Genomic DNA, 13,630 nt, shown 5'->3' on the forward strand with positions numbered 1-13,630 from the left:
CAAAGCTCCAAGCTGCCTTCGCCTCTGTCTCTGTCTCTGAATCTGACTCAACATGAAGGATTTATGGCTGCCGCAAATCTACGCAAGCCACTTAATGCATTTTAATTTATTAAGCTGTCAATCCGTCAGGCAAAAAACACACACACACACGCACATTTAAAATGCGCTGTGTGAATGAATTTTATTCAGTTACCAAACAGTTGTGCAGTTCATTCAGCGACCACTTAAGTGTTGTTAATTAACAAACACAGCAATTTCCATGTTGAGGTCATGGCACTTATATGTATTTCTCTCTCTCACTCTTTCTCTCTTGCTTTCTCTGTCTGTTGGTCAATTCCAACTTGTTTGTGCGCTCTCAATTGATGGCTGACAGACGGTGATGTGGCGACCTTTGCCACCCCTTTAACTAGTTTTAGATACAATAATAGTCTGTTTAAATATGAGCAACAGATTAAAACTTAATTTAAAGTTGAACTGGTCGACGAGTTTGCAGTGTTGTTGTGTTGTGTTTTGTTGCCACTTTAAGTTTAATTAATATGTTAAGCCTATAAAAGCCTCAACCGTAAACTAAACGTAAACGTAAAACTGAACCCGAGATGCCAACAATTCCCAGTTTTGTTTCCCTCTTTTTCCTGTTGCTTCTGTTGTTATCGTTATCCTGATTGTTGCTGCCGTTAGTTATTCTTGTTGTTATTGTATTTAACCCTGTGTAAGCAGCTGGCTTTCGAGAGCACACACAAAACAGACCAAAGGGTCACGTAAAACAATGATGCAAAAGATTTATCCATTTTGTATGTGATTGAAAAGCTGTAAAGCTTTAAAATCACACACTCACATCGCTAAACTCTATTCAAATCGATCGGAGCATTCACAATTTACAATTATGTTCTGCCTATTGCATGTTTTAAAGCACCACACACACACACTCAAACGCACACCCGAAATAAACACACACACAAAGCAAGTGAGAGATTGCCGAGTGTGTAATTTGACGTCGGCACTGAAAAGTATGCAGCAGAAATTTTAAATGCATTCCACGCACTGCGTTTGGCGTTGTTTAAGCGCCCCGCCACGCCCCGCCCCCTTGGCCTAGCTGCGCCTCTTGTCACTCTGCTGCCACTTGCCTCGTTTGGTGTCTGTGAGTGTCGTCAAGTGATGTGACTGCGGCTGCCTCTCCTGCTATTGCTGCCTCTAGTGTTAGTGTTAGTGTTAGGCTCGGCTTAGCCTGACTGGGCGCTAAATTTAGGATTTACGCACGCACTGCACTCTCCGCCCATGTTCTCTCCTCTGCAATGCATTGTTCATACACAGCACTCGAAAAAAAAAACACTTTAAAATGTCTGGTACTGAATAGTATTATAAAATCGAATTTCAATAGAGTCACGTACGAGCAGTATTAGTCTGTATTAAATAGTAATAATCGAAAATAAATATTATGTTATATCTCATAATGATTTGCAAAATATACTTCTTGTATAATAAAATAATAGAGAAATGCGAAACAATAGTTCCTAGTATGCGAATTATTCTCAGTTAACCAAAAAGGTATTCCAATTTTCTCGCAGTGCACAGTGCTGCACACGACACATTTCAAAAATGTGCAGTTATGCAAATTTCAATTAAACAACAGTGCTGTCTCGACAAGCGTTTGCTCGTTGTTTAGCATTTTTATCAGCCGACTTTCACGCTTATCCTCGCAATGCAAATGTCCTTCCGTTTGCCACCGGTGAACGGTCAGAGCTGACAGCGAGGCGCATTACGCTCTTTCGTTTCGCCTCGCCTCGCCTCTGCTCTGCCTAACTCTGATTTATTCAATTGCTCTGTTTGTGTGAGTGTGTGTGTGTGTACACACATATGTACGTCTGTGGTGTGTGGTAGCCGTGGCCACAGGCAATTTGGCAAATGCGGCGAATGTGTGATATTTAGAAGCTCATTTCCAGCAGCAACGCTGACAGAACAAATCCATTTTGTGTCAAAGGCAAACAAACTGAGGCGGCCTCGCGCCAACGTCGTCGATGTCGCGCTGTTTTCGGATCAACATAATCCAAACTTGTTGCATTAAGTGCTATTATTATTGCATTTGGTTTCGGTTTTGCTTTTGGGCCACAAGGCTTATTAAAAGGACATTAGCAAACTATGGCCAAACCCATTGGTAGTGCATGCAAAATTCCTTACGACAAGTTTTGCCCCAAAACACACAGGGGGCAGAACTTTCAACACTTTCATCATTGGAATTGCAAATTCGGTAAGCAACTCGGGCCAAGACTCAAGTCAACAACAAACACTTGTCACACGCACACACACACACACACACTCACACACATGCTTACATATGTGCTGTGTGTGTAACTCGAGAGGCCAACATCAAAAAGGTAGAAAGGCGAGAGCCAAGCGCAGCTGGTATTTAACATATTTGAGCCCAAAAACTAAAAGAGCAGAATTAAAATTCAGCCCCACTTTGGATCTTCTTCTGCTTCTACTTCTTCCTTTTTTGCAAATGAAAAGCAAGCAAGCCGAATAAATTAAGTTGAAAATCGCTTTTATATTTTAAGGGGGAGCAACGACCCTCGTTCGCCTCATCGCATTTCCCATTCGACATCTCTTAACATAAGTATAGTGTGTATGTGTGCGGAAATGTCCCCAGGCTGAATTGTTGCTTTTATTGCACGTAAATAAAGTCATAAAGTCATCATTACACGCTCGCCAACAAGCAATGATACTGAACACGGCGGTAGTCGGGGAAAGGGGGAAGAGTTTTGGGGACCATCAGTCAAGCGCCATTGTTAAATTTAAAAAGACAAAGTTTTGTGGCCGCGATAAAAATTCGAAAATGTGCACAAATTACTTAAAACATATTAAAACTCAGTTTCCCCTCTTCGACAAGACAAATTAAAAATCTTTTTCTTCTTCAACCACGTGAATTCCTTTTGGGTAACTTCTGAACATTGCCTCCCCAATGGCAACCACAAAGTTTTATGCACTTTTATAGCTCGTTTCGTCATTGCAGTTTTCCCCCAGAATTTATAAAGTTTTAATATTTTTGTATTAATATCATCGCTGCGCAAAGGTAAAAATGTCAAATTATTGACAGGGCAACTTTACTAAATTCAACATTAAAAAATAAATATCAATCCGCCCTAAATCGTTTCATACTTGTATTTCATTTTGCTGTTTTCGTTTCTATTAAGCGGTGTTTGCTTGCAATTCGTTCCGTTATGTTTTTCTCCTTTCCTTTTCCCACTGTTTGCCCAGTGCATTTTTTCTGTTTTCGTTTTTAGTAAGCACCGTTAACTGTAGCAAGCATTTCATATGCACGTGTGTGTGTGAGAAGAGTCAAAATCAAAAACCAATATCAATTACATATTGATGATTGCATAATTATGCACATATTTGGCAAATACATTAATATGTACATATTAAACAGTAGTTAAAATATTAAACACGTTACGTATTCATAGTAAATATCTATCCTCTTTTTAAAGCATTAAAGCATATTAAACACGCCATATGTACCCATCCTTTTCTATCATTTTAATTTCATTGCATTTTTAGCACACAAAATCTACTTTAGGTTTGAAAGTGAGTGAATGAGACAAAACATTCTAAGCTTGACTCGACCTGTTAGAATACACTTGCAGATATTCATGTTCCCATGTATTATGCATTTGTATGCATGTGTGTGAGAAAAAAATTAAAGGAGCACCCACTTACCTTTTCAACATGGCGACTGATCTAGCTGCAGGCTTCAATTGGTTCGCAGAATTGTATAGCTTGCGGGCCAAATTTTTCATGCATTTCATCTTTCTTCGATATATAAACAACACATTAAACATTTTAAACACATTTTAGCACACGCGATTAACTTTTCACAACAATTTATATTTTAAAATCACTCGCGCCGGGTTTTTACGTATCACGCTACTCCGCGTCGAACTTTCTTCGTTAACGATATTTTGCTACAGGCTTCGGATTAACACGCATTATTGTATTGCATGGGGCAAAATTTTCATCTTGCTCCGTTATATATGCAACACATTAAACACTTTAAACACATTTTAGCACACGCGATTAACTTTTCACAACTTAATTTATTTTTTAAAATCACTCGCGCCGCGTTTTTAGAAATCACGCCCCGCCGCATCGGCTATCGATAGCGATAGCATTTATGAATAACGGTTGATAGGTCAGCGAAGTGCGAAACCAAAAATACCAAACGAATATACCAGAGCAGATGCTTTTTTGGTGTATTTTAAAATTCGCTTTGCGAAACAGCTGTTTTATAACCGGCGTGCAGCAGATAATAAATAAACTTTGCTGCCACAAAATGTTGCAACATTTTAAAAGGCTGCTCGTTCACCGACAATTTGCTAGTGCCGCAGCTCAAGTACAGACCAGTGAACCAAATAGGAGTAGTAAACCTCTAATCACCTGTCGCCGCACACAGTTCAATCTTCTCGAGCTCGAGAGATCGGATGCAAAGTTTGGGGCAGTGCCACTGTGCTCCAAAGGCTGGCTGCACAACAAGTCGAAGGGCGATCACTTTACGCTAAATGCTAGCATCACAGGTGAGCAGCGCCAGGCGGCGATGCACAATCTGCAAACATTTTTAGCTGCTGGACAACTAGAGATGGAGCAGCAGCTGCTGGAGAATCTACAAACGGAACTGGGCATTAAGCACCTTACGGACATCCAGGGACAAGCCATTCCCATTGTGGATGGCAGTTTCCACACACTCATTGCCGCCGAAACAGGTTGTGGCAAGACTTTGGCCTATTTGCTACCTGTGATTAACAAAAGGTTGAAGTTCCTCCAAAGAGATGCAAACGAGAGCCAATTGAATGCACCCACAGTGTTGATACTCACGCCTGGACGTGAGTTGGCCACACAAATCGCACAGATTGCCAGCAAACTGTGTGAGGGCACAGACTTAAAAGTGAAGGCTTTGCTGGGAGGGAACACAAAGCAGCAGATGATGAACCCAGAGTTCGAAAAGATGGACATCTTGGTAGCCACACTAGGCGCGGTAAGCAAACTGGTTACCACGGGCATTTATCGCATGGAGCAGGTACGTCACGTGGTGCTGGACGAAGCGGACACACTGCTTGACGATTCATTCACCGACAAACTCACATATTTCCTGCGCAGATTCCCCGTAAGTAGCATGTGTAAGCAAAGCAGAGAATGACCAACTAATTCCTTGTCTAGTTCCACAGGAATCATGTGCAAGATGCGAGCATTGTGGGAACACAGCTGCTTTTGGCCTCAGCCACTATGCCCACGAATACGAGAGAGATACTGCAGAAGGTGATCGATGTGGAGACCATCAGGGATGTAGTAAGTCCTCATCTGCATTACCTGTTGCCGCACGTCACCCAGAAGTTTATGCGCATCAGCAAAGCGGATCGACCAGCAAATCTTCTGCTGCTGGCCAAGCAGGACAAAGCAAAGAAGCGACCGTTTATTGTGTTCAGCAACAAGTCGACCACGAGTGATTATGTGTCCATCTTTCTGAACAACAGCGGCATCAATTGCCTCAATCTAAACGGTGACATGCTAATGAAGATCCGCTTGGGACGCTTCGAGGAGTTTCAGCGTGGAAACTGCGACGTCTTGTCCACCACAGATGTGGGGAGTCGTGGCTTAGACACGACGCGAGCTCGTCATGTGATTAACTTTGATTTCCCGCTGCATGTTTCTGATTACATTCATCGCTGCGGACGCATTGGACGCGTGGGTAGCATGGACAAATCGCTGGTAACTAACTTTATATCATCGAGACGCGAAATCGATGTGGTGCAACGCATCGAGCATGCGGCACGCACTGGCGGCTTGCTTCCCGATGTAAATGCGAATATTAAAAACATCATTAACAAGCGCATTATGGCTGAGATGAAGCAGGCGGGCATTGCAGTGCCCCAAGAGGAGGCATTCTAGTGTACAAATAGTTCATAAATAAAGTTTGTTGAAAGCATAGCTTTTATTTCAGTTCTCGCTCTTTAGACTCTCATGTAGTGATAGCCACTGTTGGCCACCACACGCCTCACATTCGTCAACGGCTTGAAGAGTTTTCGCCGTGCAATTAAAATATCAGAGTGTACAATGTCACTGCCTCCTCCGTTGGTAGACGGCGAGTCCATGAACTGGGCAGCCGCCACGCCTTTGGGCTTTAGCAGCACCGGGCGACAGCCGGCGAACTTGAATCGTATGGTGCCGGCACAATTCAGTCGGAGATTCGGTTGCACCAGCTGCGGAAATGCCTCGGCCAGTGTTGGTTTCGGCTTGAGCGCCTTGCTGGGATCATCGCCATGGCACATCGCCGCCGCCAGCGTGCTCCACTCCAGGCGACGCACGCCAGGCTGTGCTTCAAGGCGATAGGCGGGTTGTCTGGCGTGCAGATAACGCTGCGAGATCATCTTTTCATAAGCAGCTGTAATGGAATTTTTCAGTAATTTGTTTTAAATCAGTGCTAATTGACTTACAGGCAAAATGAACAAGGAAGGGCTGCAAGGCGCCTGCTCCACAGCCATACTCCAGCCACTCGTACAAGTGAATATCGTCGCGACCAGCTAGAAAGATGGCAGCTGGCGCTAAATCACGCCAAAGACTGTCAGGAATATCCTCAACGTTGAGCTTATAAATGTATGGAATGAACTCCCGAAAAGCGTATTCGCCCAGTGCAATCAGTCCTCTGACAGCACGACTGATGTACTTGTAATCTGAAAGAAAAGGCAATTAAAATAGCTGGCAGAACCACGATTACTTCTCAAGATTTACCACGATCGCTGCAGACTTCTCGACCCTCAAAAAACCGCGCCAAACGTCGCTTTATTAAGAACAGACACTCGGCATGCAGAAAACCACTTTGAGCTGCCATTTGGCCAATGGTCTCACACAGCTCGTCGACGCAGTTGTTGCCCACTGGGGTAGCAAAGTAGCTGGACAATTGCTGTGGTTGTTGCTGGGCATCAACATCGTTGCTGTTGTCGTCCAACTGCAGCTTGTAAATCGTCTGCTCCTGTGAGGCTTCGTTGGCAAAAGCCAAGTCCGCAATAGGCTGTTCCTGCTGCTGTTGCGGCTGCTGCTCGAGATCAACGCTTGAGTACTGTGGCTCTTCGAGCTCCATTTTGACCTGCATATTTGGTGACTTGATCGTCTCAAAGGGCGCCATTAGTTGGCTGATTAAGACTTCGGCGAGATGAAAGTATTCTTGCCGACAGCTCAAATGGTTCGCCTGGAAATTGAAGTTGCAAGCTCGCAGCAGACGCCAGCAACGTTGGCTCACTTGATCGTGCTGCCGAAAAGCGAGCAACTGCAGCATTTTGCTGACAATCACACGATAGCAAGACCCCATCACTGGAGTTTGAAATGCCTGCGAAACGGCAACGTTGCGAGCACTGCTCTCGCCAAATATGGCAGCTGTTGAGAGAGGCAAGTTTAAGCAAATTATAAACTAATATTTGAGTAACTAACCCGTCACTAGACTTTGAACATATTGCTTTAGATGCTCTGTGTTCTTATCTTCTATGGGACAGAAGCAGCTAAAGTCCACATCAAGCGGCAACGAGAGCGAAATATCCTTCTGGAACTCGTCACGTAGCTCGAAAATCTTGTCGGAGTGATAGAAGTAACTGCCATCGTAGTCGATGCAATCCCAGTCGCTGTCCATTGCTCCCAGCATAGGCGGCACATCTGCATCCTTGAGCACTTCATTGACCAAGTCGTAGGTGACGACACCACCTGAGTGCCGGGAATAAATCTTCACGTTGTTGATCAATTCCCAAACTTTGTAGGATGCATCTTCTGCCAATCGTGCACAAACATCCTGCGAGAGTTCGACGTCTGTTTGGTCATGCTGTTCCCAGAATATCTTGATGCTGCGCGGGTCGAAGCCAGCGTAGCTCTTTGTGTGGCCCTGTTTGATTAAAGAGTGCTATTAATTGCCAATTGATAAATATACCAAATTACTCTTACTAATCTGTTGGAATTGTTGGCGGTCTCTGCACCGATTCCTTGTGCTGTTCCCGCTCCTGCAAAGGACGCATCAAAGAGATTATAGTTTCCTAAGCTCGTTGTTGGTGTTGTTGGTGTTGTTGCCATATTCACATGAGTAGGCGTGGCAGGTAAACTGCCCACTGGGACGCCGAGATTTGCCGCCACTGCATTTTTGTTAGCTGTCTCTAGTTTGGCATTCTTGGAACGCGATTTTGTGGACTTTTTGCTCATTTTGCCCAGTGTCGACTTGTTCGGCTCCTCCGATGAGCCACCGCCGCTTGTTTTCATGCTGCAAATTCTTAAAACTTTATTTTTTCGTGAATATACACAAATTTGCAGTTTTGTTTTGCAAGCGAAACATCAATATGTCAACAGCTGGTTTAAGCGGCTCGTAAACCGTGGTGGCAAAACGATTAATAATCTCCATATGGCATCGAGGACAGTATTTTTGTGGCGACACTGCCAACACAAGTGTGGTGTTTTTTTTTAATCAAATATTATTTATAACACTGTGTACAGGTGTTAAATTAAAAGCAAAGATAAAAAATCTGTTACTTTGTACGAAAATGTAAAACAATATGATACTACCATTTTAACGGTTGTGGTGGTGAACCGATAGCAACTTGATTCTGACGGCAGTATTTTTGTGGTCACACTGGTTGCTTGTCTGCACAACTGTTGCATTTTCAATTTGTTTATCTTTGATCTAATTTAATTAATAATCAATAGCACTGTGAAGTGGCTTTGCAACTATGGCGGAGGCGGCAAATGTACGCCAGAATCTACAAAATGTGCCCTCAATATTTGAAATATCCGCCGCCGAGACCCTGGACAACCTTATCTATCCAGCACTGAGCAAAGTTTTTGATTACTTCGGTCTACGTTTGGACTTTAAGCTCTGGGGCAACTTGAGGGTGCGTGAGGAGCTATCGCCGGTTGTGACATGGATACTGCAGTATTTATATCTACGCAAACGCGCATCCTCCTTCGGTGAGAGCTTCTATGGCCTACAACGCACAGCAACCGCAACTGGAGAACTTTTAACCCGCCACCAGCAATTCACATCAGCAACGCTGCTAACGCTCCTTCCCTACCTGGAGCGCAGACTGCGGGCACGAAGTGCACAACATGAGGACACCTATGCCTGGGAGCAGCATCTCATAAAGATGTTCCATGTATACAACGCCTCCAAGGCAGTGCACACATTTCTCTACCTAATCAAATATGCAGCGAGTCATTCGCCACTATTTCGAGCACTTCACCTGACCTTACGCTATCCAAGTGTCCCACCCGAGGAGGATAAGTGGACGTACATCTTCCTCAAAATGCTAGAGGTCGTTGCCTTCTTTCTGCAATTCATACAATGGTGGTACTCGAATGATCAGCGTAGGAAAGTTGGAGGCACCCTACAAAATCCCGAAGCGTTGTGCACAGAAGAGAAGCAAACGTTAAAGAGCGGCGAGTGTCCAGTGTGTCTGATGCAGCTGCAGACGCCCACAGCTTGTGCTGTCTCTGGTTATGTCTACTGCTGGAAGTGCATTGTCAGTCATCTAAAGAGAGAGCCAAGTTGTCCTGTGACCAAATATCCCATTAGCATCGATGATCTTGTGCGCATTTATGAGACGTAGTATTAAGTTTATTTGTAATAAAGGCAATATGTTCATGTAGAGATCAAAAAGAAGCCTCGCTGCTCATTGCGACAGAGATAAAGCGGATAAAAGTCAATCGCCGAGGTCCAAAGATAGCCCATGAGCGACCAGCTAACGACGTATTCGGCCAAAGCAAATCCGGTGTAAGCTACAATTAGATATAGATTAGATAATAAAACGAATACAACGACAGCAACTCACCCAGAGGTAGGCAGAACATTGTGTGCAGCGGATAGCAGCACCACATGGCCAAGGTGCCGCTATAATAAAAGATTACTAACTTCCTCTTCAGCAAGTAGGATAACTGCTGATGCGGCTCCACAGCAAAGCGAGTGCAATGCCGTTTAAAGCACAGAAAGGATGCGCCAATGTATCCAAAGCTGGCCAACCAAATTGAGCAGACGACTATCATGTGAATACTCTCATCGCCAGAGATGTGTGTCCAGCGTGCCATGAACACAGTGCTGAGGGTTTCGTACACAAACAAAAACAAGATAAGCCACTGCAGCATGTAGGCACGTCTAAACACCTTGCGATAGTAGCGCCAATAGAGCACAATGATAAGCGCACGCAACGGCAGCAGCATCCAGGTGACAAGCTTCCAGCCAAGCTGTTGGGATCGGGATATGGCCGAGACGGATGGCAGCGCATTCAACACTCGGCAGTCAGTGTAGGTGGCGTGTTCGAAGTCAGTGAGCATCACTTTGACAATCATATAAGCCAAGACGAAGGGCGGCACAGCGAAGCCAACGAGCAGCAATCGCGCGATGGAAATGCGTAGCACTGGCGCCTGCGAAGACAAATCCTTGGTGGAGCAGGGCAGCAACTTTACAGTGTCGGACATAATTAAATTATTGTGTAGAATGTTTGACAAGCTGACTTAAAAGTATAATTTAATGGATGCTTAAAATAGAATTAAGTAAACTTTGAGCTTAAGCTAATACCGCAATATATACAGAAGAAGAATACTAGAATTCGTTAAAGCTACAAATGCGTTAGATAGAATCCTTGGCGGGCATCGCAGACGACGCTTAAAGCGTAAAAGTCCCAGCACGATGTCATGTGGAATCCCATGTTTGTGAGCACTACGATATACTCGAAGAGCGCAAAGAATGTGTAGACTGTGGAGCAAGCAGAGCAAGGATTAATGCCTGAAAAGATATGATATAGCGACAGGTGACTCACCTCCGCTTTCACAGCGCGCATTGTGCCGCATGAAGCAGTAACCGGCCAAGCCGAAAGCCACGACGTTGGTAAGGAAAAGATTGCGCTTGTATTTTAGCGACTTCTCCTCATGGGGCAGCATCGCCACCCTGCGCGCATTTCTGTTTAACAGATAGGAAATGAGCATGTAGCACTCGCTGCAAGCTATAAATACCACAAAGGAGTTGCGATGGATCTCGTAGTTATCTGCTGAAGTCCACAACGATAACGAGAAGAGCGCCAAGTCCTCAATCACATTAAGAGTGCAGGCCAAGATGCCAAACATGCGCCGATTACGTCTGATGTGCTCTCTATAGTACTCCATATACATCTTGGCCACTGCCAGTCTAAATGGCATGTGGAGAATGATGGCCAGACGCCACACAGTCTTCTGCGGCTCATAATTACCAATTGCAGCGGAGACCGATGGCAAGTAGTTGGCCACGTCGCAATGCGTGAACGTAGAGCGCACAAAATCAAAGAGCAGCGACCACACCACACAGAAACAGAAGGCGCCTAGGGGAAGGCTAACGGCGATTACGGCCAACTTGGAGAAGGCGATGCGAAAAATCGGCTTCTTGGGGTCGTTGAGGCGCACGTAGGTGGGCAACATGCTGGCTGTGTATTGGATAAACGGGAAACGTGTGCGGCGGGCGTTGGCTTCACATACTTTGTTGTTACTGTAATAACGTTATTAACCTTTTAACCGCACAACTCTCATATTGCAACTGCGGCATCGCGTAAACAAACGAAACGGGCAATGCGGCTGGTATGCTGTTTATACTCTTTAACCTCTGTTAACCAACATTTGCCTTATTAAATAAAAAAATCTTTCTGTCATTATATTTAAGCTGTTAACCACATATTTAATTCAAAAATAATTAAAATCTTGCGATAATAAATTAAAATGTGAGCTGCATACCCCTACATTCTTTTGCAGATGAATATCGATATCGATTAGGCAGTATTACCACCAATGTAATGGACAAGATGTTTTGAAAATAGTCGTAAAAATCTTTTAATAAGCACTATTACATATATATCACATTTTAATTTGGTAGTCATAAATCCAGTTATTAACCATATTTTTATTATCCACATTTAGAATTATTATAATACTGCCAAAAGCTATTTTTTTTTGCGAATATAGCTGCATACCCGGCATGGTCTCTTCTATTTTATCTATCGATGCCTTCGTCGATACCAATGCAGTGACCACTAAAAGACCGGCAAATACACTTTCTGTATATTTCTAGCAACCCGTTCACGGTCACACTGTGTTGTGCCAAAATACAACGCGCTTTTTATTGTTGTTTATAAAAAAAAAGTAACACATCAACCACATCAATTTCAACGGTAACGACATGGATATCATATTGGCCAACGTGAGCACATTGCAGTTCAAGGCAGAGCGCGACCTCATCGAACAGGTGGGCGCAATACCGCTGCCTTTCTATGGTATGGACAAATCCATCGCCGCTGTCTGCAATTTCATCACAAAGAATGGCCAGGAGTGCGACAAAGGCACTGCGTGCCCCTTCCGACACATCCGCGGCGATCGCACCATCGTCTGCAAGCACTGGCTGCGCGGTCTTTGCAAGAAGGGCGATCAGTGCGAGTTCCTGCACGAATACGACATGACCAAAATGCCAGAGTGCTACTTCTACTCCCGCTTCAATGCCTGCCACAACAAGGAATGTCCCTTCCTGCACATCGATCCGCAGAGCAAGGTGAAAGACTGTCCCTGGTACAAGCGCGGCTTCTGTCGTCATGGACCGCACTGCCGGCATCAGCACTTGAGGCGTGTGCTCTGCATGAATTATCTGGCTGGCTTCTGTCCCGACGGTCCTAACTGCAAGCACATGCATCCGCGTTTTGAGCTGCCTCCACTTGCTGATCTAAGCAAAGATCAGCTGCATAAAAAACTGCCCACGTGCCACTATTGTGGAGAGCTCGGGCACAAGGCGAACTCATGCAAACAGTATGTCGGCAGCCTGGAGCACCGCAACAATAACATCAATGCAATGGATCATAGTGGAAGCAGTGACAACAATGATGAAGGTGGGGTACCGAATCATCCGCCGCCACCGTTCCAGAAGACACCTACGCCGCTGGAGGAGATCACCTGTTACAAGTGCGGTCACAAGGGACATTATGCCAACAAGTGCCCCAAGGGCCATCTGGCCTTCCTCTCAAATCAACATAGTCATAAGTAATGTTAAAGTTAAGAAGAGTCGTAAAGTAACAACAAACATCTTGTGTGTACATTTAAGAATTCGGTTACATATTTGCGCAAGAGGTGTCCGAACAACGGTAACATTGTTGGAACGATGTTTTTCAAATTATTTTAAGCTCTAAGAATGTCGATGTTTTCACGCCCAGATATTGCAATAATTATGAATAAATTTATTATTGAATAAATTCTACTTTTAAATAAATTCAAAACCTTGAAACTTGTGAAGTAGTGTAAAAATACTGTCATGCCAAAATAACTGTCATACTTTCAAATACTTAATTGGACTATCGATGCAATTTGCATTTGGATAGTGAGTGCATCAGATTTCCGCGTAAATAGTAGAAAACCTGTATTTAATAATTTATTTCTCGCATTTGCTAAAAAAAAAATTATAACCAACACTTACAAAAACATATTATATTTGATGCAGAATAGTGGAAAATCATCATGCACTTGCATACAAGTACATAATTTAGATACTAGCAATACTTTTCGATACCGCGGAACAGTGGAAAAGTATCGTTCACCTGCTACGCAGTTTCGCTGCGCA

The 13,630-nt window shown here is 44.0% G+C and overlaps 6 protein-coding genes across 6 annotated transcripts; 3 read left to right on the plus strand and 3 right to left on the minus strand.

The window, feature by feature from the left end:
* Positions 1-4,253: 4,253 nt before the first annotated feature.
* LOC132785101 (probable ATP-dependent RNA helicase DDX28) lies at positions 4,254-5,975 on the plus strand. The gene is made up of 2 exons (XM_060791096.1): positions 4,254-5,152; positions 5,206-5,975. The coding sequence occupies exons 1-2, from the start codon at positions 4,325-4,327 to the stop codon at positions 5,932-5,934; spliced, it is 1,557 nt and encodes a 518-aa protein (XP_060647079.1). The 5' UTR covers positions 4,254-4,324; the 3' UTR covers positions 5,935-5,975.
* On the minus strand, positions 5,960-8,416 carry LOC132785093 (uncharacterized). Its single transcript, XM_060791083.1, has 5 exons — positions 7,972-8,416; positions 7,471-7,912; positions 6,775-7,416; positions 6,480-6,716; positions 5,960-6,427 (listed from the first exon to the last, which is right to left on the minus strand). The coding sequence occupies exons 1-5, from the start codon at positions 8,278-8,280 to the stop codon at positions 5,997-5,999; spliced, it is 2,061 nt and encodes a 686-aa protein (XP_060647066.1). The 5' UTR covers positions 8,281-8,416; the 3' UTR covers positions 5,960-5,996.
* A 213-nt stretch (positions 8,417-8,629) lies between these two features.
* LOC132785110 (peroxisome assembly protein 12) lies at positions 8,630-9,620 on the plus strand. Its single transcript, XM_060791107.1, has one exon. The coding sequence runs from the start codon at positions 8,745-8,747 to the stop codon at positions 9,618-9,620; it is 876 nt and encodes a 291-aa protein (XP_060647090.1). The 5' UTR covers positions 8,630-8,744.
* A 32-nt stretch (positions 9,621-9,652) lies between these two features.
* LOC132785132 (post-GPI attachment to proteins factor 2) lies at positions 9,653-10,485 on the minus strand. Its single transcript, XM_060791128.1, has 2 exons — positions 9,843-10,485; positions 9,653-9,789 (listed from the first exon to the last, which is right to left on the minus strand). The coding sequence occupies exons 1-2, from the start codon at positions 10,483-10,485 to the stop codon at positions 9,653-9,655; spliced, it is 780 nt and encodes a 259-aa protein (XP_060647111.1).
* Positions 10,486-10,517: 32 nt separating this feature from the next.
* Positions 10,518-11,745, minus strand: LOC132785143 (post-GPI attachment to proteins factor 2). Its single transcript, XM_060791139.1, has 2 exons — positions 10,827-11,745; positions 10,518-10,762 (listed from the first exon to the last, which is right to left on the minus strand). The coding sequence occupies exons 1-2, from the start codon at positions 11,455-11,457 to the stop codon at positions 10,626-10,628; spliced, it is 768 nt and encodes a 255-aa protein (XP_060647122.1). The 5' UTR covers positions 11,458-11,745; the 3' UTR covers positions 10,518-10,625.
* Positions 11,746-12,082: 337 nt separating this feature from the next.
* On the plus strand, positions 12,083-13,289 carry LOC132785121 (cleavage and polyadenylation specificity factor subunit 4). Its single transcript, XM_060791118.1, has one exon. The coding sequence runs from the start codon at positions 12,209-12,211 to the stop codon at positions 13,058-13,060; it is 852 nt and encodes a 283-aa protein (XP_060647101.1). The 5' UTR covers positions 12,083-12,208; the 3' UTR covers positions 13,061-13,289.
* Positions 13,290-13,630: the final 341 nt, after the last annotated feature.

Source organism: Drosophila nasuta, chromosome 2L (assembly GCF_023558535.2).
Source record: "Drosophila nasuta strain 15112-1781.00 chromosome 2L, ASM2355853v1, whole genome shotgun sequence".
NCBI lineage: Eukaryota > Metazoa > Arthropoda > Insecta > Diptera > Drosophilidae > Drosophila > Drosophila nasuta.

Bases quoted from the DNA above. Each gene is read 5' to 3' on its own strand.
- LOC132785101 (XM_060791096.1), top strand. From the start codon at position 4,325: ATGTTGCAACATTTTAAAAGGCTGCTCGTTCACCGACAATTTGCTAGT. The intron at 5,153-5,205 runs GTAAGTAGCATG...TTCCTTGTCTAG, and splicing joins ATTTCCTGCGCAGATTCCCC to TTCCACAGGAATCATGTGCA.
- LOC132785093 (XM_060791083.1), bottom strand. From the start codon at position 8,280: ATGAAAACAAGCGGCGGTGGCTCATCGGAGGAGCCGAACAAGTCGACA. The intron at 6,717-6,774 runs GTAAATCTTGAG...CTTTTCTTTCAG, and splicing joins AGAAGTCTGCAGCGATCGTG to ATTACAAGTACATCAGTCGT. The intron at 6,428-6,479 runs GTAAGTCAATTA...ATTCCATTACAG, and splicing joins CTTCCTTGTTCATTTTGCCT to CTGCTTATGAAAAGATGATC.
- LOC132785110 (XM_060791107.1), top strand. From the start codon at position 8,745: ATGGCGGAGGCGGCAAATGTACGCCAGAATCTACAAAATGTGCCCTCA.
- LOC132785132 (XM_060791128.1), bottom strand. From the start codon at position 10,485: ATGTCCGACACTGTAAAGTTGCTGCCCTGCTCCACCAAGGATTTGTCT. The intron at 9,790-9,842 runs GTGAGTTGCTGT...ATCTAATTGTAG, and splicing joins AATGTTCTGCCTACCTCTGG to CTTACACCGGATTTGCTTTG.
- LOC132785143 (XM_060791139.1), bottom strand. From the start codon at position 11,457: ATGTTGCCCACCTACGTGCGCCTCAACGACCCCAAGAAGCCGATTTTT. The intron at 10,763-10,826 runs GTGAGTCACCTG...CTTGCTCCACAG, and splicing joins TGCGCGCTGTGAAAGCGGAG to TCTACACATTCTTTGCGCTC.
- LOC132785121 (XM_060791118.1), top strand. From the start codon at position 12,209: ATGGATATCATATTGGCCAACGTGAGCACATTGCAGTTCAAGGCAGAG.